The sequence below is a fragment of the Erythrolamprus reginae genome, chromosome 6, assembly GCF_031021105.1.
Source record: "Erythrolamprus reginae isolate rEryReg1 chromosome 6, rEryReg1.hap1, whole genome shotgun sequence".
NCBI lineage: Eukaryota > Metazoa > Chordata > Lepidosauria > Squamata > Dipsadidae > Erythrolamprus > Erythrolamprus reginae.
The window spans coordinates 18,691,758-18,717,785 of record NC_091955.1 but is presented as its reverse complement, the minus strand read 5'-3'; the positions used below and the strand labels follow the sequence as shown (position 1 = coordinate 18,717,785).

Sequence of the window (26,028 nt, the reverse complement as noted above, 5' to 3'; positions counted from 1 at the left end):
AATACCATTTTCCTTTAACTTTTTTTTCTACCATAATATTGAACAAGGGAGTTTTCAAAAATGTGATATATTGATCAAGGAGCAAGCTGGCCTTTATACTAAATTAAGAGTGGGGGGGGGGGGCGGGAGTGGCACAGCAGGAAGATAGAAAGAATGCAACTCAGTATGGAAAGTAATGACTATTCAACTATTTTACACTGCTTTACTGGCATTTAAAAGACTATCACTCCCTTCCAAGGGAAAAAAGGAAAAAGAAGAGGAAGGAAAGAAAAGGAAAAGAAGTGAAACAAAGAAAAGAGGAAGAGAAGAGAGAAAGGGAGCCTTTCAACAGTGCAATGGTTGAATGCATTTATGTAATATAAACACCATTATTCTTCGCTTTTCTACAGATTCCTCTCTGGTCATGCTTTACATCCAGAATGTCCCAATGGAAGAAAGCAAACTACATCAGTCACGTCAGAGACAACTGAAGTAATAAAAACAACAACTCAACTCTGGACCTTTTTTTTTTTTGTCATGACCGTCCACGTTAATTGTTAAATAGGATTTTCTACAAATATACAACATATAAAAACTGTTAAATATATAACTTTAGGCTTTTCAAAATACATTTAATGATCTCTTTCAAACAAGTGTTACTTTCCCCTCTCCCCCCCTTCCCCCTGGATTTGTTTTCTGGCGCTAAATGTATCGGATGAGACATAGGCCACAAATGACCAAACATGCTCTTTGCAAATACTGTATTATCCAACTTTTTAACGATCAAAGAATGGAACCATAGAAGAGGCATGTTGAGCTGGTTAAACTTAGAATGAGTTTAGTACGATAAGTCAATCTAAGCACAGAATAAAATGGTGTGTAGACAGTTTGTCTTGTTTTGAAACAAAAGTTCTGTTTTCTTCTTTAAGATTGGTCATAATCTCTCCCTGTTCCATTGTGATTTTTAGGGTACTTTTATCCAAGAGTAGCTCCAGCGTTTTCTGCAGTGTCCCATAAAGGCTTTTGCTGGAAAGTAACGTTTCCTCACAGAGTGAACTGAATTTGTACAGAGTGGTTTTCATACTGTTGAATCTAAACAATCTTGTTAATAGTAACATGGTGTCCACTTTAAAATAGATTTTGCTCTTTGGTCTATTGTGTATACTGAAACATAAGAAAATAAAAGCAATTCAGGCAGTCTAGGGCACAAGAAAAATTGTCTTCTATACCTTAGTGTCCTTCTGTAGATAAAACAGTCTTCTCTAAGGCTGGTTGGGATGAACACTCTTCTGTTTAGTTGACTTTTCCGATTATTGTAACCACAGATCAAGTCCCGCAGTAGAACGTAACTCAGATGCAACCATAAACTTGTGGTTTTGATTGTTGTATTGCTAACGCCCAAGCCTTTCTCTTAGATCTTGATTCCTTAGTCCAACTTTTTTTTTAATAGTGTAGAACAGACTTTTAGCTCATAATGTAGAATTATGCCTTCTTCGATGAAATACAGAGAAATAGACAAGTTGAATTTATGACATAAAATGGATGATGATCCACAGCAGTGAAACTTGATTAGGGAATGTAGCTCACACCGAGCCTAAAAACGCCTACAAGATTTCTTCGTTGCTGCATTTGTCAGGAGACCTGTAATGCAATACGAAAAACTGAGTTAATATCTTAATTTTAATTTATATGAATAAATTAAATACTTACTGATTCCCATCCTTATATCTGACCTTAAACGGGTTTTAAGGCAATAACAGCAGATGAGATGTAGGCCATATATTTTATACATCATTTAAGAATATTGTAAAATGCAGGATTCTTTGATCCATGTACAATAGAAAAGTACCTGGATTTATATCAGATATTTTTCCTTTCGTTTTCAAAATGCATGTTTATGTTCTCATTATTCAAGAGGCTAATTTAATCAATGCTGCCCTCTAGTGATATTGCTACTAAACAGATAGTCACTATCAATATTGCCATATTGTTATACATTGATATATAGAAAAAAGTAACAAGGGAAAAAGTAGCCATAGACTTGTAAGCTAAAAATACAACATTTTCTAAAGAGAGATCAAAAGGGAAAATCTGGGTGATAGTAGGAAAATAATGGTACACATGCACTATTTAAAGATTTAAAAAGTCAAAGAAATGAAGATTCAGGGAAACAAAATAAAATTATACATATGTCATGCAAATTTGTGTTGTAAATATTAAACCAATGTTTATTTTTACATTTTTGTTTTTTCTTAACATTTAGAATATTTTGTTTTGATGGACTAGAAATAAAAAAAAGAATGACTAGGAAGGAAGATGAAGAGCAATATTTATTTTACTCAAATGCAGCAAAATGTTAATTTTTTATCCTGCCTACTTGAAAAGTAAATGAAAAAAACATATTTCTCCAATAGCTATATATGAATATATGTGCTTCTGTTTTCCAGTATGAGCTGTAAGGTTTGAGAATTCTTTCTCTAGAATGTATGTATGTATGTATGTATGTATGTATGTATGTATGTATATGTACATGTACATATACAGTGAACCCTCAATCATCGCGAGGGTTCCGTTCCAGGACCCCAAGCGATGATCGATTTTTCGCGAAGTAGCGGTGCGGAAGTAAAAAACACCATCTGCACATGCGCAGATGGTGTTTTTACTTCCACCGCCCTTCGCCCGCCCACCCCGTTGCTCGCGCCTGGGGTTTCCCCCCCGCCGCGCCGCGCCGCCCGCCCACGCCATTGCTGGGGCTGCTTCCCAGCTGGGAAGCGAAGCTGGGGTCCCCGCGCGCGCGCCCGCCCACGCTACGAGCGGCATTTCACCTTCCCTCCCAGGCAAAAAGATGCCGGCATTCTGGGCTGATGGGGTCGGACTTCCCAGGCGGAAGGCGTGCCCCCTCTCCCCCGCAATCTTTTTGCCTGGGAGGGGAAAGTGAAATGCCGCTCGTAGCAGCTGCTAGAGCCGCCGGCATTTTCACTTTCCCTCCCAGGCAAAAAGATGCCGGGGCACGCCTTCCGCCTGGAAGTCCCGGCCCCATCATCCCAGAATGCCGGCATCTTTTTGCCTGGGAGGGAAAGTGAAATGCCGGCGGCTCTAGCAGCTGCTACGAGCGGCATTTCACCTTCCCTCCCAGGCAAAAAGATGCCGGCATTCTGGGCTGATGGGGTCGGACTTCCAGGCGGAAGGCGTGCCCCTCTCCCCGCATCTTTTTGCCTGGGAGGGAAAGTGAAATGCCGCTCGTAGCAGCTGCTAGAGCCGCCGGCATTTCACTTTCCCTCCCAGGCAAAAAGATGCCGGGGCACGCCTTCCGCCTGGGAAGTCCGACCCCATCAGCCCAGAATGCCGGCATCTTTTTGCCTGGGAGGGAAGGTGAAATGCCGCTCGTAGCAGCTGCTAGAGCCGCCGGCATTTCACTTTCCCTCGCTGCAGCCGCGCGCCCCTCGCCTTCGCCTCACCTGACGGAGCCTTCTCCGTCCCTTTCCTGCTGCACCGGTCTGGGGCCAAGTGGGGCGGGGGGCGGCCGGGACCTCGCCTGTCTCCGCCGCCCGCATCGCCCCTCCGGCGGGCCGGCCTCCCCCGCCCGCCTCTGCTGCAAGCGCACGAAAAAAAGAGAGAAGGCTTCTACCAGAAGCCGGGGACGGCGGGCAGGGGCATGAAGGATCTCTTGCGGGGGAAAAGCCGCTAGCCAGCTTTCGGAGCTCCTCCGCCATCACCCGCTTCTGGTAGAAGCCTTCTCTCTTTTTTTTTGTGCGGCTTGGCGAGGAAAGGCAGGCGGGGAGGAGGCGACGGGGCCAAAGGGGGCCGAGGGAAGCTCGGCTGCGGTCGAGAGAGAAACGGCTTGGGCTCGCCGCAAGAAAAAAAGAGACAGGCTTTTAGTTTTGGCTGCGGGGGGAGGGAATCCCGCCGCAAGGTAAGCTTCGGGGCGGGCGGGGCCCTTTTGTGCCAGTCGGGGAGGCGGTGGGGCGGCTGCAGCAGAGGCGGGCGGGGGAGGCCGGCCCGCCGGAGGGTCGATGCGGGCGGCGGAGACAGGGCGAGGTCCCGGCCGCCCCCCGGCCCACTTGGCCCCAGACTGGTGCAGCAGGAAAGGGACGGAGAAGGCTCACTGGCAGCCCTTGCCCATCGCCGCGCCTTCGCTCCCCCCTCCCCCGCTGGATCCGGCAGCGTGCTGAGGGGAATTGCCGCGGACTGGAGGCAGTGAGGCAGACCGGCTCCGAGGCGAGCGGCCGGAGCTGCGCCCTCCTTCGCCCGCCAGGTGAGGCGAAGGCGAGGGGCGCGCGGCTGCAGCGAGGAGCCGAAGATCCGGGCGGGGAAGACCCAGGGAAGGTTCCTTCGTCCGCCTAGCAGCTGATCTGCTCGGCAGCGCAGCACCAGCGAGGAGCCGAAGATCTTCGGCTCCTCGCTGCTGCTGCGCTGTCGAGCAGATCAGCTGCTAGGCGGCCGCTCGAGAGCAAGAGGGGGAGAGATAGAGAAAGAGAGAGAAGGAAAGAAAGAGATGAGAGAGGGAGGAAGAGAGTGTGAGAGAGGAAGAAGCAACATAGAGAAAGAGGGGGAAGACCCAGGGAAGCCTCTGCCCGGCGGGGAAACTCCACCATCTACGCATGCGTGGAAGGGGCACGGCATGCGCAGATGGTGGAGTTTACTTCCGGGTTGAAAACTAGCGAAATAGCCCTTTCGCGATCCTTGAGGACCGCGAAACTCGAGGGTTTCACTGTATATGTATATATATATATGTGTGTGTTATACGTTTTTGCTGAATTTGAAAATTAAGGGAGACTAGGATAGATTTATTTCGGCCTTCTTCTGGCCTCATCAGCTAGCCATACCCTCACTGGGACTTGAACTTGCAGTTTTAGCCTTGTAAGGCAGAGAATTAACCTCTAGGCTACAGTACCCAATCACTTCAGCTCTGTACTGTATGTATTTCATTTATTAGATTTGTATGCCGCCCCTCTCCGTAGACTCGTATGTATGTATGTATGTATGTATGTATGTATGTATGTATGTGTATGTACATGCGCATGTATGTATGTATATGTACATACATATACATACACCACCACCACCACCAGAACTTTGGACAGCCTTTTCCTTCTTAGATTAATTGTCTTACTCTAAACTACTTGAACCTCAGACAGGATGAAAGCAAAAAATCTAGGTTGCGAATTGTGATAATTTTGCATTTTATGTATAGACATTTTGAAAGCAAATACAGTATATGCAATCCTCTATATCTATATCTCTAAACTTTTAGTACAACCTTAGCCCATATCAAGGGGCTATTAGATTATGAAATTGACATTATGAGAAAAGATATTTTCAAGCCATTCTTGGTTTCAAAATGTTTGTGAAAATTAACATTTTTATTATGGATGGACCCATGCCAAAAAATTTCTTGTATCTCCTTCATATATGACTTACAACATTTGAGATATGCTTTGATGTTTCTTGCTTATATATATTTAGGAAAAATTAGGATTTTCAAAAACTTGCTTGTAGAGGAACATGTTAATAATCTAATAATAATTCTATTAAAGAACAAACAACTATTTTTTGTTAAAAATCATGTTTATTATTTTTAAATTAAAAAGGAAAATAAAAATGCTATAATATAATTTAAATAAATGGACAATTATAAAAGTCATACAGTCTGCGCTCAAGGTATTGTTGATGAAGAATTTGTTGTTGTTGTGAACAATCACAATGTTCAGCCATTTCCCTTCCTTCTGTTCATTTTATAGGAATAATATCCATGAATAATTATCATATATTTTATGATAACTTTATGAAATCTGTTTAGTTAGCAAGACTGCTTTATATCAAATAGTACATTTTCCCCCTTGGTGTATTTCTGCAAACATTTTCCACTTTGTTGGAAACTGGACACAGGAATTGACCATTCAGTTTGTTGCCCATGCCTGATGTTGTAGGCGGGGATGAGAGGAACTGGTCAAAGTACCCAGCCCGCTTTAATGGCTGAGGCGGGACTAGAATAACAATCTCCAGGCTACCACCATTTGCCTTAACCACCAGTGCAAACTGTTCTCTAAATTCTTCCAAAAATTGTGCTTTCCAAACTTTAAATGTGAAATAGACAAAGCACTTACTGTTAAATTTCAATACTATATACAGTAATTTTGCATTTATTTATTTTATTTATTTATTGGATTTGTATGCCGCCCCTCTCCGTAGACTCAGGGCGGCTAACAACAGTAATAAAAAACATCATGCAAATCCAATACTAAAAACAACTAAAATACCCTTTTTATAAAACTAAACATCCATACAAACAAACATACCATGCATAAATTATAAAGGCTTAGGGGAAAAGAATGTCTCAATTCCCCCATGCCTGACGACAGAGGTGGGTTTTAAGGAGCTTACGAAAGGCAAGGAGGGTGGGGGCCATAGTTCCCTCTAAGCTGAGCAGTGAGCAATCGCTCACTTAAAAATCATCATCAACTCAGAGTTTTCCAAACCTGCCCAGAAGCCGAGAGGGAAAGAGTGAGAGGGAAGGAGAGAGAGAGGAAGAGAGAGAAACAGATAGAAAAAAGAGAGGAAGGAAAAGAGAAAGAAAAAGAATGGGAGTAAGGAAGAGAGAAAGAAAATCAAAATCTAGTTTGAAACTAGCTCAACTATTTAAGTGGCATTTTGATATTGATAGAGTTGCCCTATTATGAGCTCACTGTTATAGACACACAGTACAGTATTTTATTTTGAAATTCTCTGAGGCAAAAAGGGTGGGTTTTTTGTTTGTTTGTTTGTTTGTTTATTTATTATTTCTGTGCCGCCCAGTCCCAAAGGGACTGGCGCTCAGACACTATACTTTTCCGCCCACCCCCCAAAAAAAATTAGAGGGAACACTGGTGGGGGCAATTCAATTTAATATTTGATAAATTTTTATTTGCTTATCCTATTGCCTGGCATATTTATATTTTTGAATTGAAAATAAAGAGAATCATATCTAATTGATCAACAATATTGTTTCAAAGAATAAATGTGCAAAGCAGTGGTGGGATTCAAATTTTTAAATTATCGATTCTTGGTGGCCACAGCATGGCTTGGTGGGCATGACAGGGGAGTTACTGCAAAATCTATACTTTCTCCCGATCAGTTGAGACTGAGGAGGCAGAGAATAGCTAGGGGCAGGGGCAGTCAGAGGTGGTATTTACTGGTTCTCCGAACTACTCAAAATTTCCACTACCGGTTCTCCAGAACTGGTCAGAATTTGCTGAAACCCACTTCTGATACAAATATCTATAAATTCAAGAGATTACAACATGTAAAAGAGAGGACTGATTCTACAAAATGGTGTTTAAAGAAAGACATTTATTTTTCTATTACTGTACTAATCTATTTTCGTGTTGGTGAAAGGATTACCATTGTTTGGAGGATGCACAGTTATAGGTTCTTTTCATGTTCCCATTCATGAGCCATTGAAGTAAAAATTATTTTACAATCTTAGATTGAAATATAGAATGAAACACAATTTTCTTGTTCTTGTCCTCTGATTAAGTTTCACAGATCAAAATTTTATTTATTTTATTATTTATTTTATTAATTAGATTTGTATGCCGCCCCTCTCCGCAGACTCTGGGCGGCTAACAACAGTAAAAAAGTCAATATAAACAAATCTAATATTAAAAGTAATAAAAAAAACCAATTTAAGAAAAAACAATCATACATACAGATATATCATGCATAAATTTTATAAGCCTAGGGGGAAGGGAATATTTCAATTCCCCCATGCCTGATGACAGAGGTGGGTTTTGAGAAGCTTACAAAAGGTAAGGAGGGTGGGGGCAACTCTGATATCTGGGGGGTGTTGGTTCCAGAGGGTCGGGGCCGCCACAGAGAAGGCTCTTCCCCTGGGCCCCGTCAAACAACATTGTTTAGTTAACCTTTAGTTTAGGGATCTGTAGAAGGCCAACCCTGTGGGACCTAACTGGTCGCTGGGATTCATGCGGCAGAAGAAAATAGCTAAACACTAGGTAAAACCTAAGAAAGGAGGTGAGGAGAATATTTGGCCTTTAGCTAAAATTTTTAAAATAGCCCATAATAATTATTTTTTTTCCAAAAAATGTTAGGGCATGGAGCTTGAATAAAGATATACAGAAGGACTTTGATGCAATTCTATATCAAAGTTATATTTTCACAGGTGGATAATTAATAAAGTTTTTTTTCATCTGTTGTTCCGAAGTCTAAATCTGCATATTTCTACAATATCAGGTCTCTGACTGAAAGGGGAAGTGGCTCCTTTCTTCTATGAAGTTTGAGGGAGACTTGATGAAATTATTACAATTAACTGGTAACCATCTCTCTGTTTGGATTTTGATCAGAAGATAGATGTATTCTGGAAATTTAATTAAAAAACAGGAAGAGATGGCATCAAGAAACAAACATGGATATTTGATTCAGGATGAACTATTTATAACTTTGGGATGATTTGGCATAGATAAGATGCCAATGCTAAATTTTCTACAAGTGGATTATAATCATTTGTTAACAGAATTTTGAAACTTTTATTTTGTTTTGTTTTTATTATTCTTCATGTTAACTATTTTGTAACTAATATGATACATAAAAGACAGGTCAATAATTTGCAAATAGATTTAGTAATTTTAAAAATTGAGGAGGGCCTGTTTTGTAAGATGGGAGCTAATGTATAATCAGTATTAAATTAGAGGGGATATTTGTATGTACATAGAAAGTAATTTACGGTACTTTCTCTTTTTTCTAATATACTAATCAACTTTGTATGAAAAGGTCAAATAATTTTATGCTTCTAACATCCATATTCTAACTGATAATTAATACCTATATTTTTCTCTATTCTCATTTCTAATACTTCAAGTTATCTAAACAATAGAATGTCAATAATGTTAATGAGTACTGTACAAAATTCATTATATCAAAATAATGCAGTATATTGTAATTTACAACAATATAATGAAAAGGATAAAATAATTTTTAAAACCAGTATTGAACAAAGAGATTTTTGAGCCACTCAGGATGGCAATACTATTGTTTTAACTTACAATAAACTTTTTATTAAAATCAAAGTATATAATTAAAATATTTTTGCGAGGGTTCCTAAAACAACTGTTGGCTTTAAAGTGTATCTTTTGCACAGTATAATTTGAAGTAAATCATGTCAGAGGTTATTGTTATACAGCAATTTTTTTTTTAACCAAAGCTGACTAAAAATGAGCCGGGGTGGCACAGCAGGTAGAGTGCTGTACTGCAGGCCACTAAAGCTGACTGCTAGATCTGCAGGTCAGCGGTTCAAATCTCATCACCGGCTCAAAGTTGACTCATCCTTCCGAGGTGGGTAAAATGAGGACCCGGATTGTGGGGGCAATATGCTGGCTCTGTTAAAAGCCGCCCTGAGTTTAAAGAGAAGGGCGGCATAAAAATTGAATAAATAAATAAATAAATAATATTTTCCTGAACAAGATTAACTCTTCACTCCTCCACTCGAAACAGAATATCCTGCGAAAATAGACTAACAATCCTGGGCCTAGAAAGCCTAGAACTACGGCGCCTAAAACATGATTTGAGTATTGCCCACAAGATCATATGCTGCAATGTCCTACCAGTCAATGACTACTTCAGCTTCAACCGCAACAACACAAGAGCACGCAACAAATTCAAACTTAATATGAACCGCACCAAACTTGACTGTAAAAAATATGATTTCAACAATCGAGTTATCGAAGCATGGAACTCATTACCGGACTCAATTGTGTCAATCCCTAACCCCCAACACTTCTCTCTTAGACTCTCCACGATTGATCTGTCCAGGTTCCTAAGAGGCCAGTAAGGGGCGTACATAAGTGCATTGGAGTGCCTTTCATCCCCTGTCCAATTGTCTTTCCTCTCTTTCACCTATCTTATATATTCTCTTCCTTTCATATATCCTCTCCTCTAAGCCCACTTTCACCCTCTTTTATATTATCACATGTCTATTTTTCTTCCTATGTATTTGTGTAATGGACAAATGAATAAATAAATAAAAATAAAATAAATAAAATAAAATAAACCCTGGTTTGGGTGCGAAGGTCACTAAAATATCACACAAGTGTATAGAATGATTCAGAACAAAATACTTCATTGTTTGAACTTATCAATGTTTTATCTCCTATTGCCTGGACAACTAATAGTTTTGTCTGGCAGTCAATTATCTCTCTATTCTTCCCAACATGACACAAACTCCACAGTCTGTAGCTCTGATGAGTAGATATTTGGTCTGAGGAGGGTAGTGGTATGTGAATTTAGTATGTATTTCTATACTGTTGTAGATTGGTTTACCTAGAAGTAGTGCTGACACCTCTACTTCTTTTAATGGAAGATCAACCACCACCAAAAACTACTAAGATACTTGAAATTCACTTTGATGTTAATTAAGGCCACAGTTTGTATTCTGATCATTGCCTGTTTTAATAGCAGATATATTGTTGACCTTAGTGGGTCGTAACATCCATAGATGAAACATAATGAACTGGAAAAGCAAAAGAGCTTGAAGGCAGAAATCAGGAGAATGAAGGGGCAATGTCATTACTTAAATCAAGTGAGATATACTACCTGTCACTGTACTGTTTCTGAATTGATAAGCAGATGCAAAAGTTCCACAAGAGCCCATTAAGATTAAATTTGTCCTCATTGGAAAAATTCACTTCTCAAAAAGATAAGGGTATTGTTGTGGTTAGCTCTAGCCCAGCTCCTGCCCCAAGGACTGTGGATGTGGGGGAGACATCCACATGCTGCAGGCCTGTTTTGTCCCCGGTGGAATCTGCTGATGAAGGCTCCTCTGACCAAGAAGATATGAGTGACAGGGAGGAGGAGAGTGTGGCAGACAGCTCAGAAGGAAATCAATTATCTAGCTCCTCCTTGGATTCAGAACAAGAGTTAATGATACAGCCACGCATGCGGAGAGCGATGCATAGGCAACAACAACTGAGAGATTATTATCAAAGAAAATGAGGCCACCTGTGGTTGGGTGGGGCTGTGGTAATTAGTGAGGCTGCTATAAATAGCAGCCTGTGGGTTTGGCCATTGTGGAGGATTATCTGATCGTTGTGTTTCATGACTGCTTTACTGACTTTGACCTTTTGTGTGCTGATTTTTCCCTGCTTTGAAACTAAACCAGAGCAAAGTGTGTTTCACTTTGTGAAAGAAGAAGGACTGTGAATTGCCTCACAGCTGCAAGCTAAGTATCACAGAACTGATAAGGGACTTGTACAAATTACCAGTTTGTTTGGAGACCAGTGCTCTTTGCTATACCAAAAGAGGGCTTAGTTTAAGTGAATTTTCATAATGAAGAACATTGTTTTGAATTTTCAAACGTGTGTGTGTGTCTGAAATTTTTACCTGTGAATTTTTGGGAGCAGTGTACCAGAGAGCCCGACAGAACAGGTATTGAGAAAATCTTGATTATGTGAAGCAGAGCATAGCTATGTTTCCTTGTGGCTAGAGTTCATATTTTAAGTAAGCATCTCACTTTTCTAGGGAAAGAATAACATTCTATCTTAAAAGCTAGAATGTCAAAATACTTATCACCTCTGTTCTCAGAGGTGTGGAAAGATAGAGGGAAAAGCTCCAAATGTGTTGAGATTGCACTTACCAGAATTTCAAACAATTATAACACTTTTGGGGAAGATATGGTCAAGGCTACTCTTCAAAGCATACTCACATTGCAGATGGTTTGATCTATGGAAGAAAGACACTTTAACCCAACTTTAGACTATTCAATAGTATAATTGGTGAAGCAAGATCTTTGTTTATGGGAAAGGCAGAAATTTAGTAAACTTGAGAATTTAAAAGGCACTAATTATTAAAGCTAATTATACTTCTGAATTCTTATTTTGAACTCTACTCTAAGGGGCTGATTTTTTTTCTGCTCAATAATCTAAATGAAATTATATAAAAATGGCAATGGGTTTCATGTTTCACACTGCTGAAGACTTTTAGGAATTAACACAATTTATCTGTCTCTTTGACACTGTGGGCATGGAGGATCAACTAAAGCCTTTGGTATTGGATTTATAATAACCACTACTGAATTAAATAACTACAGCGTGAAAAAATAATTGTTATCCCAATGACGCAAGTAGTTTAGAATTCAAACATCTCCATCCATTTGACAATAATAATTTTCTTTGAGGAAATCTCACACAGTTCTACAGAGAAATATTATGAATGAATAAAGTATGCTATATGTTTGTAAAAAAGATTTAGAAATAGAAGTTATCTTGTCTAATACTAGCTGATACCCATGATTCGCTAGGAAAATATGTAATGGGGCCTGAAAATTAATGACGAGTTAAAAAAGGGACTGCATTATTTTGTTAGAGATGGTAAGCTAAGATTCTGTTACAGATGAAGATGTTATTTGCATAGATAAACCAGTGATGACGAACCTATGGCACGCGTGGCACAAGTAACATCTGGAGTCATATAGGTGGGCATGCAAGATCAGGTCCGGTGCACTTGCGCGCATTAGCCAGCTGATTTTCGGGCCTTCTGGGCCCACTGGGAGTCAGGAAACAGGCTTTTTCCAGTCTCTGGAGTGGGTGGGGAAGGTGAATTTTTTGCTTTTCCCAAGCTCACGTGCATGCGTGTTGTGGTTGGCTCTGGCCCAGCTCCTGTCCCAGGGAATGGGAAGGTGGATGCAGGGGAAATTTCAACATGTCACAGGCCTGTGTTATTGCCGACAGAATCAGTTCAGAGTTTAGTTTCCAATGACTCGGCAGAGGAGGGCTTGGCACACAGCCAAGGCAGTCAATCTCCCTTATCTTCCATTGATTCAGATGATGACGTTTTGGACCCACACAAGCGCAGAATTATGCGTAGAAGAGACCAAGTAAGAACATATTACAGGAAATAAGTGAGGCCACCTGTGTTTGGGTGGTGCTCCAGTAATTAGGGCTGCTGCTATAAATAGCAGCATGTGGGTTTGGCCGTTGTGGAAGAATATCTGATCGCATTTCGTCAGGAATCCTGTGTTGTTTGGACTTTGTTGCTTTTTCACGCCTTGGAAAACAAAACAGAGCAATGTGTGTGTGTGTGTGTGTGTGTCACTTTGTTGAAAGAAGAAGGGGTGTGAAGTTTCTTCATAGCTGCTAGCTAAGTACTTAATGACTGCTTAAGGGAAATTGTACAGACTACCCGGTTGTTTTGGGAAGAGTGCTCTTTGCAATACAAAAAGAGTGCTTTGTTTATTTTGAATTTTGTGATAAAGAACATTGTTTTGAATTTTCAAACGTGTGTGTGTCTGAAATTTGTACCCTTGAATTTTTGGGAGGTTCCTATCGGAAAACCCGGCAGAACAATGCGCAGGGGAGGCATGCATGGAATTATGGGTATGGGCACATGCAGGCGTGACTCCCCCAACACTCCCCTCTTTTGGCACAAACCCCCCAAAAAAGTTCACCATCACTGGCATAGACTCAGTTTGTCCCTCAGATGAATTGCTTAGGACCTCACTGTAAACAACATTCCTGGTTTGGCTTTTTGGCTGGAGGATGACCAGAGTGTCAAGTGAGTTGACCCTTGAGCATGCCACATAGAACTGGGCATGGGAGAAACAGGCAGCTTTCCTTTCTTGTGTGTTCCTAATCGCATCTATAAGTCTTTTCCTACATTTTTTCCCTTCTTTTCTGTTTAACTGGTATTACAATAGAAGGAACAGATTCATCTGAACTGAGGAGGAAAATAAGGGGGGGGGATGTGTCTCTGCTTACCAGCTTCAATTGGTATTCATCTGGCTAGCATCCTGTTAGTATGTGAGAGAACTCAGGGGTGCTTGGAAACTCAAACAGTATTTGCTGTGTGAGCAAGGAGACAGGAAGGAGCTAAGTATGTGGCTTAGTGCAACTGTTCTGTATTAAAGCTGCTTGCTGCTGTGAAAGCAAAAGCGAAACTGAAACTCCTCTGCTTGTGTTTTGCATTTGGATCAGATTTCTTTTCAGGTTGGGAGAGGGGAGTAGATCTCCATAGCATCAGAACCTATCAATAATAATATAAGAAATACTCAAGCTCTGATGGTCATTTCTGAAAAACCCTTTCTTACTGAGTACCTAAATAGCCAGAGGAACACACATGGCAAGTTTCAAGCTTTATGGTTCTGAAGATTTTGTGATTAATGTGTGAGTGATTTTTGCTTTTATATATAGAGAGATTGTAATCCCATGATAAAATACCTGTTATTCTTATTCTGTGAGAAAAGTAATCTTGGATTTATCTTTCTGTGATAAACAGGTAGTTGTCTTTTTAAAAGCTTTTATAGCACAGCTCTTTGGGCTTGTAAGATGGTTAAGGATCTATCAACAAAAATAATAAATGGCAACAATTATTATAAAGCTCTCATAACTCAAAACTAAGTGATCTTAGGCTTCTGAGATGAGTGCACTTTAAAAAGGACAACAACTATGTTAAAGCTCCTTAACAATGACAATAAAACATTCAATATGATCCTGCGTGTGTTTAAATATACAGTGGTACCTCTACTTACGAACTTAATTCGTTCCGTGACCAGGTTTTTAAGTAGAAAAGTTTGTAAGAAGAAACAATTTTTCCCATAGGAATCAATGTAAAAGCAAATAATGTGTGCGATTGGGGAAACCACAGGGAGGGTGGAGGCCCTGTTTCTTCCCAGGAGATTCCTAGAGAGGCCCCACAGAGTCTTCTCCCTGCCTTTTCTGGTTACAGTTTCGGAGGCTCGGGTTTGTAAGTAGAAAATGGTTCTTGAGAAGAGGCAAAAAAATCTTGAACACCTGGTTCTTATCTAGAAAAGTAGAGGCATTTGTAGGTAGAGGTACCACTGTATAGCATATTCTACAAAGCTAAGATCATCGCTTATAAAAAAGGATTCAATAAAGCTGGAGATGTTGAAATAGACAAAAAAAAAAGATCAAACAGCTGAAATAAGTTTATATTTCAAAATTATATTTGGAATGTTTACCTTAGGCAGGGAAAAAAACCCAGTCCAACAGAAGTGAACTTGAAGATATAAATAAGCATGGTATCGTGAAATATAGGTGACAAAGCTCTCTTGTCATTACAATGTGAGAATTCAGGATCATTTAGAGAAGATGGATAATGGAAGATTCAAGACAGATGAAAATAATATTATCCGGTATTAGGTTATTACCAGGGATTGCTGCACATGGTATGGATGCTACAAAGGCTTATTGCCTCATAATCCTAGTGAAAATCTTATATGAAAACCTTGATTGATGAAAGCAGTCATGGGGGACTAAAGGCCCGTTTGGAGAAAATCACCTCATGCAGAAAATTGCAACTTGGAACATAAAAAGCAGTAAACGGAAGCTATAGCTAGAAAGTATTTTCCCCCCAGCTTTGGTCAGTTAGCTAGTTGTAGCTACACCAGTGGCTGCTTTTAAAGATTTCTCAAAAGCTGGAGGTGGAATATTAGCCACTCCAAGTCCTCGGAGAGGGGCGGCATACAAATCTAATAAATAATCATAATAATAATCATAATAATAATAATAATAATAATAATAATAATTATTATTATTATTATGCAATGGTCTTTGCTGAGAGCATATTTCTGCTCTGCGTTGGCTACTGAATGTTTTCCCTACACACCACAGACAGACAGACAGACACAGAAATTTTCTAAGCTGTTTCCCCTTTGTTTCTCTTCTATTGCTTTGGATTACTTCTATTTATTTATTTATTTATTGGATTTGTATGCCACCCCTCTCCGCAGACTCGGGGCGGCTAACAACAGCAATAAAACAATATATAACAAAATCCAATACTAAAAACAGTTAAAAGCCCATTATATAAAAACCAATCATACATACAGACATACCATGCATAAAATTGTAAAGGCCTAGGGGGGAAAGTATATCTCAGTTCCCCCATGCCTGGCGGCAGAGGTGGGTTTTAATAAGCAACTTTCGAAAGGCAAGGAGGGTGGGGGTAATTCTAATCTCTGGGGGGAGTTGGTTCCAGAGGGCCGGGCCGCCACAGAGAAGGCTCTTCCTCTGGGTCCTGCCAAGTGACATTGTTTGGTTGACAGGACCCGGAGAAGACCCACTCTGTGGGACCTGACTGGTCGCTGGGATTCATGCAGCAGAAGGCGGTCCCTGAGGTAATCTGGTCCGGTGCCATGAAGGGCTTTATAGGTCATAACCAACACTTTGAATTGTGACAGGAAACTGATCGGCAACCAATGCAGACTGCGGAGTGTTGGTGTAACATGGGCATATTTGGGAAAGCCCATGATTGCTCTTGCAGCTGCATTCTGCACAATCTGAAGTTTCCGAACATTTTTCAAAGGTAGCCCCATGTAGAGAGCGTTACAGTAGTCGAGCCTCGAGGTGATGAGGGCATGAATGACTGTGAGCAGTGACTCCTGGTCCAAATAGGGTTGCAACTGGTGCACCAGGCGAACCTGGGAAAATGCCCCCCTCGCCACAGCTGAAAGGTGTTTCTCTAATGTGAGCTGTGGATCGAGGAGGAAGCCCAAGTTGCGAACCCTCTCTGAGGGGGTCAATGATTCTCCCCCCAGGGTAATGGACGGACAGATGGAATTGTCCTTGGGAGGTAAGACCCACAGCCACTCCGTCTTGTCTGGGTTGAGTTTGAGTTAATGACTATATGACCATAACTTTGTTGCTCGTATCCTTACAATGTATATTGACTGATTCCTAATATGATTTCATTGTCTATTTGTACCCAGACTATCATTAAGTGTTGTACCTTGATTCTTGATGAACTTCTGTTTTTTTTAAATGTACACTGAGAGCCTAGGCACCAGGACAAATTCCTGGTTTATCCAATCACACTTGGCCAATAAAAAATTGTATTTTAATGTAATTTTGGCTCTTTAATTGTCAATAAAGTTTATTTATTTATTTATTTATTTATTAGATTTGTATAAGTTGTTATCAAATACTAATCAGTCTGACAGATATGTCTGCATAGTACAAGTATGTGCAAATATAATTTAGCTGATATTTAGCATCCATTAGACACGATACAATGAGAATATTAAATATAGTACCTAATACCTTGCAGTACACATTCTTGCTTAGCTTTTAATATCCCAGTTCCTAGCTAATTATTTAGATAATTATAATCTAGGCACTCTTTTATCAAACTTTACTCCATTAATATTAATATTCCTCTGCAAAACTGTTAAATGTTCAGCAAGTAGAATGTATTTTACCATACCATCAAAAAATCCAAAATGTATTGATCAAAATAAATTTGTTTAAACCTTTTTTTTTTAAAATAAATGTTCAACAAATCATGAAATAAGAATTGTGTGAGGTGCTTCTAACACTTTTATAAGTGACCATATTATTCTTATGGTTCTTAGAAGAAGAAAGAAAATGGATTTTATCATTATAGAATGGAAAGAAAAGCTGAGGAAATTTTGAAAATTTATGAAGAAATCCTATGCTAATACTACATTATTCTTTTAGCTGTGGTAAAATAGAAGTTCTTTATATGATTCAAAATTCAGTATTAATTGAACATATTAAATGGATATATTTTAATAGCAGTGAGGAGAAAAAATAAGGAATTTGTGACTATTTTTTTAATTAAAGCTTTCATAAAAATGTAATATCTCTATTCAAAGATTTCACAGATATATTGATAAAATCACTGATAATTTTTAATGAGATAATCAGACTATGTTTTCCGTCTTTCAAAATTGCAACTCTAATATAGAATTAGAAATACTAGTTTCTGCATTTGTTTTAGAACATAAATAAATTAATATTTACCATTATGTATGCAACTACAGAGGCATTATTTGGTTCTTTTGACAAATTAGCAGGTGCTGTAGTCTAATTTTAGCCAGAATTTTAGTGTAAAAACAGCAAGACATAAATTGGATGATGCTGGGAAAAATATTTAAGTCTGATCTTTGTTCTTCTATGTCTTTTATGACCTTAACATAAGGCTAATTAAACAAACTATTTTTAGCTCTATAGTTACCTCAGCAGGTGGACAAATATTTCATTATGTATCTTTGTATGTTGGAGATAGCAATCAATATAAAGGGATGTTAACATGTATGTAATGGACATTTATTTATTTTTTATTTTTTTTATTCTTTGTCCAATATACAATACATATGAAAGAGAATAGGCAATAAGTAATATATATAAATATATATATAAAGATAGGAAGTAAAAAGAAGAGAAGTAGATAGGAAGAGAATATGTATAGAGGAGAGAATATATAAGATAAGAGGGATAAGGAAAGACAATTGGACAGGGGACGATAGGCACATCAGTGCACTTATGAACGCCCCTTACTGGCCTCTGAGGAACCTGGAGAGGTCAATCGTGGAGAGTCTAAGGGAGAAATGTTGGGGGTTAGGGGTTGACACTATTGAGTCCGGTAATGAGTTCCACGCTTCGACAACTCGGTTGTTAAAGTCATATTTTTTACAGTCAAGTTTGGAGCGATTAATGTTGAGTTTGAATCTGTTGCGTGCTCTTGTGTTGTTGCTGTTGAAGCTGAAGTAGTCGTTGATCGGAAGGACGTTGCAGCGTATGATCTTATGGGCAATACTCAGATCGTGTTTGAGGCGTCGTAGTTCTAAGCTTTCAAGGCCCAGGATAGTTAGTCTGTTTTCGTAGGGTATTCTGTTTCGAGTGGAGGAGTGAAGGGCTCTTCTGGTGAAATATCTTTGGACGTTTTCGAGGGTGTTGATGTCTGAGATGTGGTGTGGGTTCCAGACAGATGAGCTGTATTCGAGAATGGGTCTGGCATAGGTTTTGTAGGCTCTAGTCAGAAGTGTGAGATTGCCGGAGCAGAAGCTGGTCTCCAGTTCTTCCATACTGGTTAAATATCCTTAATATTGTTAATATGTTTTAGGAAATTAGTTAATCAGACTTATAATTATTTTATTTACTGGACAGAAACACCAGTCTGTGAAGTGTAGTATATTTACTTATGACACAAGAAAAATCTGGTGAAAACAAGCAAGCAAAAATGTAATGAAATACAGTAATATCTCGTCTTACGAACATAATTGGTTCCGGAAGGAGGTTCATAAGGCGAAAGGTTCGTAAGATGAAACAATGTTTCTCATAGGAAACAATGTAAAAGCAATTAATGCGTGCAAGGGGGGAAAATTGCAAAATGGCGCTCTGCTGGGCGCTGCCGCCCGGCTGTCACCTTTTAAAACAGCCGGGGGGCTTCTCGGCGAATGTTTTGGGTTCGGGTTCGGGAGGCCGCCGAGAAGCCCCCCCCGGCTGTTTTAAAAGGTGACAGCCAGGCGGCGCCGCCCAGTGGAATGCCATTTTGCAATCTGCGGTGGGTTCGTAAGTTGAAAAAAGTTCGTAAGAAGAGGCAAAAAATTTCCAAACCCCGGGTTCGTATCTCGAAATTTTCGTATCACGGGGTGGTTCGTATCACGAGGTACCACTGTATAAATAATTACATATGACTGTGTAAATTGTACTAATTTTTGTACGAGTTTTCGTGTGCATAAGAGAATTGTGGTATAAAGTAAATTTAGTGAACTAATTTTGTGAACTAAATTAATCCACAAATGAACAGAGGTAAGAAAAATATTGAAAATAATTGCCTGCTTTGAAGGCTGGTTGCCACATGTCATTTCTGCTGGGACTCCAGTGAAGGAAAAAATTCTATATAGACCCATATACTTGAGGAGAATCTTAGAAGTAGCCCTATGACTCTTCCCAAAATTGCAAAATTCATATTTTTTCCATACATAAGACTCTTGTGTTACTGTAACTCCTGTACTCAGAGTTCTCTAATGGGATTTAAACCCTCTTCAGAAAAAGACAAATGACAGTTAAACTCAATCCTAGTCAGTTTGATAATTTTGTAATTTTTTAAATATATGTAAGGAGCTTTCATCCTTTCTAAGAGGTCTTGGGGTTCTAATGTAATTTTCTTTCTCCTCATCCCACCTTCATTGAATACAAAATCTGGTATCTCTGATGTAAACAGTTTTGTCACATTTACTATTATAACTAAGGTAGAATTATTATTATTATTATTATTATTATTATTATTATTATTATTATTATTATTATTAATTGGATTTGTATGCCGCCCCTCTCTGCAGACTCGGGGCGGCTAACAACAATGATAAAAACAGCATGTAACAATCCAATACTAAAACAATTAAAAACCCTTATTATAAAACCAAACATACACACAAACATACCATGCATAAATTGTAATGGCCTAGGGGGAAGGAATATCTCAATTCCTGGCGGTATAAGAGAGTCTTGAGTAGTTTACAAAAGATAGGGAGGGTGGGGGCAGTTCTAATCTCCGGGGGGAGTTGGTTCCAGAGGTCCGGGGTCACCACAGAGAAGGCTCTTCCCCTGGGGTCTGACAAACGACATTGTTTGGTCGACGGGACCCGGAGAAGGCCCACTCTGTGGGATCTTATCGGTCACTGGGATTCGTGCGGTAGCAGGCGGTTGCGGAGGTAATCTGGTCCAATGCCAAAGACATTATTCATGTCTTTGCTTTTAGATATAAAAGTACTACTTGCCAATCATTGTCACTTTTGTTAAAGCAAAAAACAAAAACAAAAAAAACAACAACCCCAAACCAAAACACTAAATAGTATCCCTTCATTTGAGTTTGCCAAAAGTAGTACACAATTTTCTAGTGATGAGACCAATGAATGGTGTTCCAGCATTTCTAGTAGAATTCTGCTCAATAAAATAAATCCAGCAATTAGCCTTTGAAGAAGAGTGTATCAACGGTTGCTAAGTGACATTAAACTTGTTCATAATCAAAACATTTTCTGTCATCCAGTTTTAACTGAACTTCTGGTCTTGGATTTGACTATTTGAATTTTCAGATGCCTATTTTATGGTGATTATGGGAAAAGTAAACCCGCAACTTGCATTTGATGTAAAAGATCTAGTGTTTATTATTATTTATTTTTATTTATTGGATTTGTATGCCGCCCCTCTCCGCAGACTCGGGGCGGCTAACAACAGTGGTAAAACAACATGAACAATCCAATTAATAAAAACAACTAAAAAACCCTTATTATAAAAAAACCAAACATACACACAAACATACCATGCATAACTTGTAATAGCCTAGGGGGAAAGGATAACTTAACTCCCCCATGCCTGGCGACAAAGGTGGCTCTTAAGTAATTTGCGAAAGACAAGGAGGGTGGGGGCCGTTCTAATCTCTGAGGGGAGTTGGTTCCAGAGGGCCGGGGCTGCCACAGAGAAGGCTCTTCCCCTGGGGCCCGCCAAACGACATTGTTTGGTCGATGGGACCCGGAGAAGGCCAACTCTGTGGGACCTTATCGGCCCTGGGATTCATGCGGTAGAAGGCGGTTCCGGATGTATTCTGGCACAATGCCATGTAGGGCTTTAAAGGTCATTACCAACACTTTGATAGTTCTCCCACTATACTAACAGAATTTATATTAGAAGACAATGAATAATTTTATTTTTATATTCTTATACATTTATGAAATGATAATGGAACATTTCAGGTAACTTTCTTCAAAATAATGTAAACAACATTACTTTTAAAATATCGTTATATTTAAATATACACACTTCTAAAGCTTGGGTAAAATATTTTGATGAAGATTCTCAGTAATCAAGGTAGAGTTGCCTGGACTTATTGTCTTATTGGTTTGAAACAAGAAAAAATGTGGAAAGTATTTGTAAATTTTTTGCCATGAAATAAGGAATTCTAAACGTATGGAATAACATAGAAATAACCAAACAGATTACTTGCACAATGTACAAGGTGAAATGCCAAGAGACTTCAGGCAACCAGTGTCTTGGAAATCTAGGACAACAAGGAGAATTGTACTCCTTTGCATTTAAGTTCTGTTGTATGTCATCCACAAATGCAACAACTGTAGCTTCTGTTCTATGCTCAGACCTGCATCCAGAGTTCATTATGGAATAATCTTGAGGTGAGATGACTTCCTGGGTCAACAACAAATCAAGTCTAATTGACTGGGAACAGATTCAGATCCTGGAAGTATTGGGTTCAGATTTGTACTGTATTATTTCCCAAAATAAATGGGAGAAAGAAGGAATAGTATATTATTATTATTATTTTATTATTATTATTTATTGGATTTGTATGCCGCCCCTCTCCGTGGACTCGGGGCGGCTAACAACAGTGACAAAAAACAGAATGGAAAAATCCAATACTACAACAGCTAAAAACCCTTGTTATAAAACCAACCATACATACAAACATACCATGCATAAATTGTAGAAGCCTAGGGGGAAAGATTATCTTAATTCCCCCATGCCTGACGGCAGAGGTGGGTTTTGAGGAGCTTACAAAAGGCAAGGAGGGTGGGGGCTATTCTAATCTCTGGGGGGAGTTGGTTCCAGAGGGTCGGGGCCGCCACAGAGAAGGCTCTTCCCCTGGGCCCCGCCAACCGACATTGTTTAGTTGACGGGACCCGGAGAAGGCCCACTCTGTGGGACCTAACTGGTTGCTGGGATTCGTGCGGCAGAAGACGGTCCCTGAGATATATGTTTATTGCCTTGAGTTAGTAACAAAAAATAAAACAAAAGCAAAGTTAAAAATTAAAAAAGAAAAAAAACATATCTAGGTTTTCTATGATCATTATTAACAGGAGTATAATTATAATTTATCTATTCATTCCTGTTTTCAAATGCACCCATAGCAAGCTAAATAAATCCAATCCCCAGTTTCTGATTAAATGTATATTCATAATTATGAGATATTCATAATTTCTATTCCCAAATTTGAACATCACTCCACAAATGAGGTGGATGATGTACTTCATCCTTTTTTCCCCTTTGTTTTGCACACACACAGAGTTATTATTTCACTTTTTCTCATTTAACTGAATTCAAGTTTCTTACCAATTGCACTCTTAAGAACTCAAGTTCTCTCACACTTTAAATTTCAATATTCCAATCATTAAAATAGTGAATTCCAACAGATATTGACTTCTATCATTCCCCATGACTTTGGTCCAATATAATTTCACACAATGCATTTTATTAATATACGAAAGATATAGATTACAATATCATACTTGAGCTATGTGCATCATTCAATAACAGTAAAATAGTACTTTTAGTATACAGTGATCCCCCGTTTATTGCGTCCCCAACCATTGCGAATAGGGTACTTCGCTATTTTTCAACCCGGAAGTCAAAAATACCATCTACGCATGCGTGCCGGGCACGCATGCGTAGATGGCAGCGGCTTCCCTGGGTCTTCCCCCTCTTGCTGGCGTCAGCGAGGAGTTTCCCCACCGCCCACGCAAACTCCTCGCTGCCGCCCGCCCTTCGCCCGCCCACGCCGTTCATTCTCGCCGCACGGGCCTGTCCACGCTGTCTCTCGGCGCTTTCCAGCTGAGTCCGGGAGCGAACTCGCTCCCCGACTCAGCTGGAAAGCGCCGAGAGACAGCGTGGACAGGCCCGTTCCTTGGCGCTGTCACTCGGGGCTTTCGTGCTGAGTCCGGGAGCGAACTCGCTCCCCGACTCAGCACGAAAGCCCCGAGAGACAGCGTGGACAGGCCCGTTCCTTGGCGCTGTCTCTCGGGGCTTTCGTGCTGAGTCCGGGAGCGAACTCGCTCCCCGACTCAGCACGAAAGCCCCGAGAGACAGCGTGGACAGGCCCGTTCCTTGGCGCTGTCACTCGGGGCTTTCGTGCTGAGTCCGGGAGCGAACTCGCTCCCCGACTCAGCTGGAAAGCCCCGAGAGACAGCGCCAAGGAACGGGCCTGTCCACGCTGTCTCTCGGCGCTTTCCAGCTGAGTCGGGGAGCGAGTTCGCTCCCGGACTCAGCACGAAAGCGCCGAGAGACAGCGCCCCCCGGACCCCCAACCCGGGTTTGGGGGGTGGTAGGAAGCTCCCATTGTTGGCGGAGACCTTTTAAAACACTCGCGCGGCTTCCAGGACTCGGTTTGGAAGCCGCGCGAGTGTTTTAAAAGGTCTCCGCCAACAATGGGAGCTTCCTAGCACCCCCCCCCGAGCCCCCAACCCGGGTTTGGGGGGTGGTAGGAAGCTCCCATTGTTGGCGGAGACCTTTTAAAACACTCGCGCGGCTTCCAGGACTCGGTTTGGAAGCCGCGCGAGTGTTTTAAAAGGTCTCCGCCAACAATGGGAGCTTCCTAGCACCCCCCCGAGCCCCCAACCCGGGTTTGGGGGGTGGTAGGAAGCTCCCATTGTTGGCGGAGACCTTTAAAAACACTCGCGTGGCTTCCAGGACTCGGTTTGGAAGCCGCGCGAGTGTTTTAAAAGGTCTCCGCCAACAATGGGAGCTTCCTAGCACCCCCCCCGAGCCCCCAACCCGGGTTTGGGGGGTGGTAGGAAGCTCCCATTGTTGGCGGAGACCTTTTAAAACACTCGCGCGGCTTCCAGGACTCGGTTTGGAAGCCGCGCGAGTGTTTTAAAAGGTCTCCGCCAACAATGGGAGCTTCCTAGCACCCCCCCGAGCCCCCAACCCGGGTTTGGGGGGTGGTAGGAAGCTCCCATTGTTGGCGGAGACCTTTTAAAACACTCGCGCGGCTTCCAGGACTCGGTTTGGAAGCCGCGCGAGTGTTTTAAAAGGTCTCTGCCAACAATGGGAGCTTCCTAGCACCCCCCAAACCCGGGTTGGGGGCTCGGGGGTGTGCTAGCGAGCCTCCCATGTCGGCGGGGATGTTTTAAAACACCCGCGCGACTTTCCAATGAGTCCCGAAGACAACGCGTTTGTCTTGGGGACTCATTGGAAAGTCGCGCGGGTGTTTTAAAACATCCCCACCGACATGGGAGGCTCGCTAGCACACCCCCGAACCCCCAACCCGGGTTTGGGGGTGTGCTAGCGAGCCCCTCATGTCGGCGGGGATGTTTTAAAACACCCGCGCCGCCCCCAATCTTAGGCTCCTCGCTAGCGCTGCGGAAGTAAAAACACCCTCTGCACATGCGCAGAGGGTGTTTTTACTTCCGCAGCGCTACTTCGCGAAAACCCGCTCGTTGCGGGGGGTCCTGGAACGGAACCCTCGCAAAGAGCGGGGGATCACTGTACTACTTTGTTCGGAAAAAGAGAAGTCTAACCAAAGTACTCGTTTGGTTCTAAGAGTATTCAAGTTGTTCTATGCTGGATCAGATCTCTAATATCTAACAGATACACCACTAGCTAAGCGGTATAACCAATATATTGACACAGGCAGATTTATTCCCCCAAATCTGAGTATTTAGCTATTTCTGTTCAAGATTATGATTAATATTTGGACAGGAAAAAATCCTGAGTTGTTTTCACTGTACAGTTTTTAATCAAAGATGGCTTCATCCATATATTTTCATTTTTACACCTGACTTCTAAGACACCTTTCAAAGAACATAACAGCAAATTAAAATGTGGTAATCAACTGTTTTTATTAAATATTTACAAGTTCCAAATATTATTGAAAGGTAAGTCAAATATTACTGAAAGATATAATCTATGTATGCCAAGAACTGCTAGATATTTATAAAATTGGACTACTTCTGACTGAATTCATCCATTTGTCATTCAGATTTAACTGAATTAATTATCCATTTTACTTCAAGGACATAAATATTAACTATTTCCCTTGCAGGAAATAAGTCATTTCATTTACCATATCTTCTACTTTAACAAATAATTTATTTTTCTTTCACTTTCCAGGATACGAGATCAGTAAAAGATTCATCTGAGAGTAGAGTAACTCTAAATATGTTGGTTCAATCCAATATGTTGGATGTTCAAAAAACTATTTGAGAAATTTAAGAGATGAGTTTTGAATTTAAGATTCAGTCCTATTTAATGTAGGTAATAGTAAATTTTAACATTCTGAAAGACAACTGGGCAATTTCTTTTTAGAATGGTTTAAAAAGCTACACAATTTCTTTAAGTAATGAACTTTAACACTACCATGAATACATTTAGGAAAATAAGAATAAATATTAAAAGCAAGATTTAACAATAAACTTCAAACTATCTGTTGCAATGAAAACTGTGTTACAGACAAAACATCAAGGACAACATAGATTAAGTAAATTTGAAGTTATTCGAGTTTTGCAAAAAATGTATT

At 40.5% G+C, this 26,028-nt stretch overlaps 1 protein-coding gene across 1 annotated transcript in view; it reads right to left on the bottom strand.

Moving 5' to 3' along the window:
• Positions 1–170: 170 nt before the first annotated feature.
• Positions 171–26,028, bottom strand: part of TAFA5 (TAFA chemokine like family member 5) — a 447,033-nt gene continuing 421,175 nt past the window's right edge. The window contains exon 4 of the mRNA XM_070755362.1: positions 171–1,620. Within this exon, the coding sequence (XP_070611463.1) occupies positions 1,612–1,620 (9 nt within the window). The 3' untranslated portion in view covers positions 171–1,611. The remainder of the gene's footprint in view (positions 1,621–26,028) is intronic.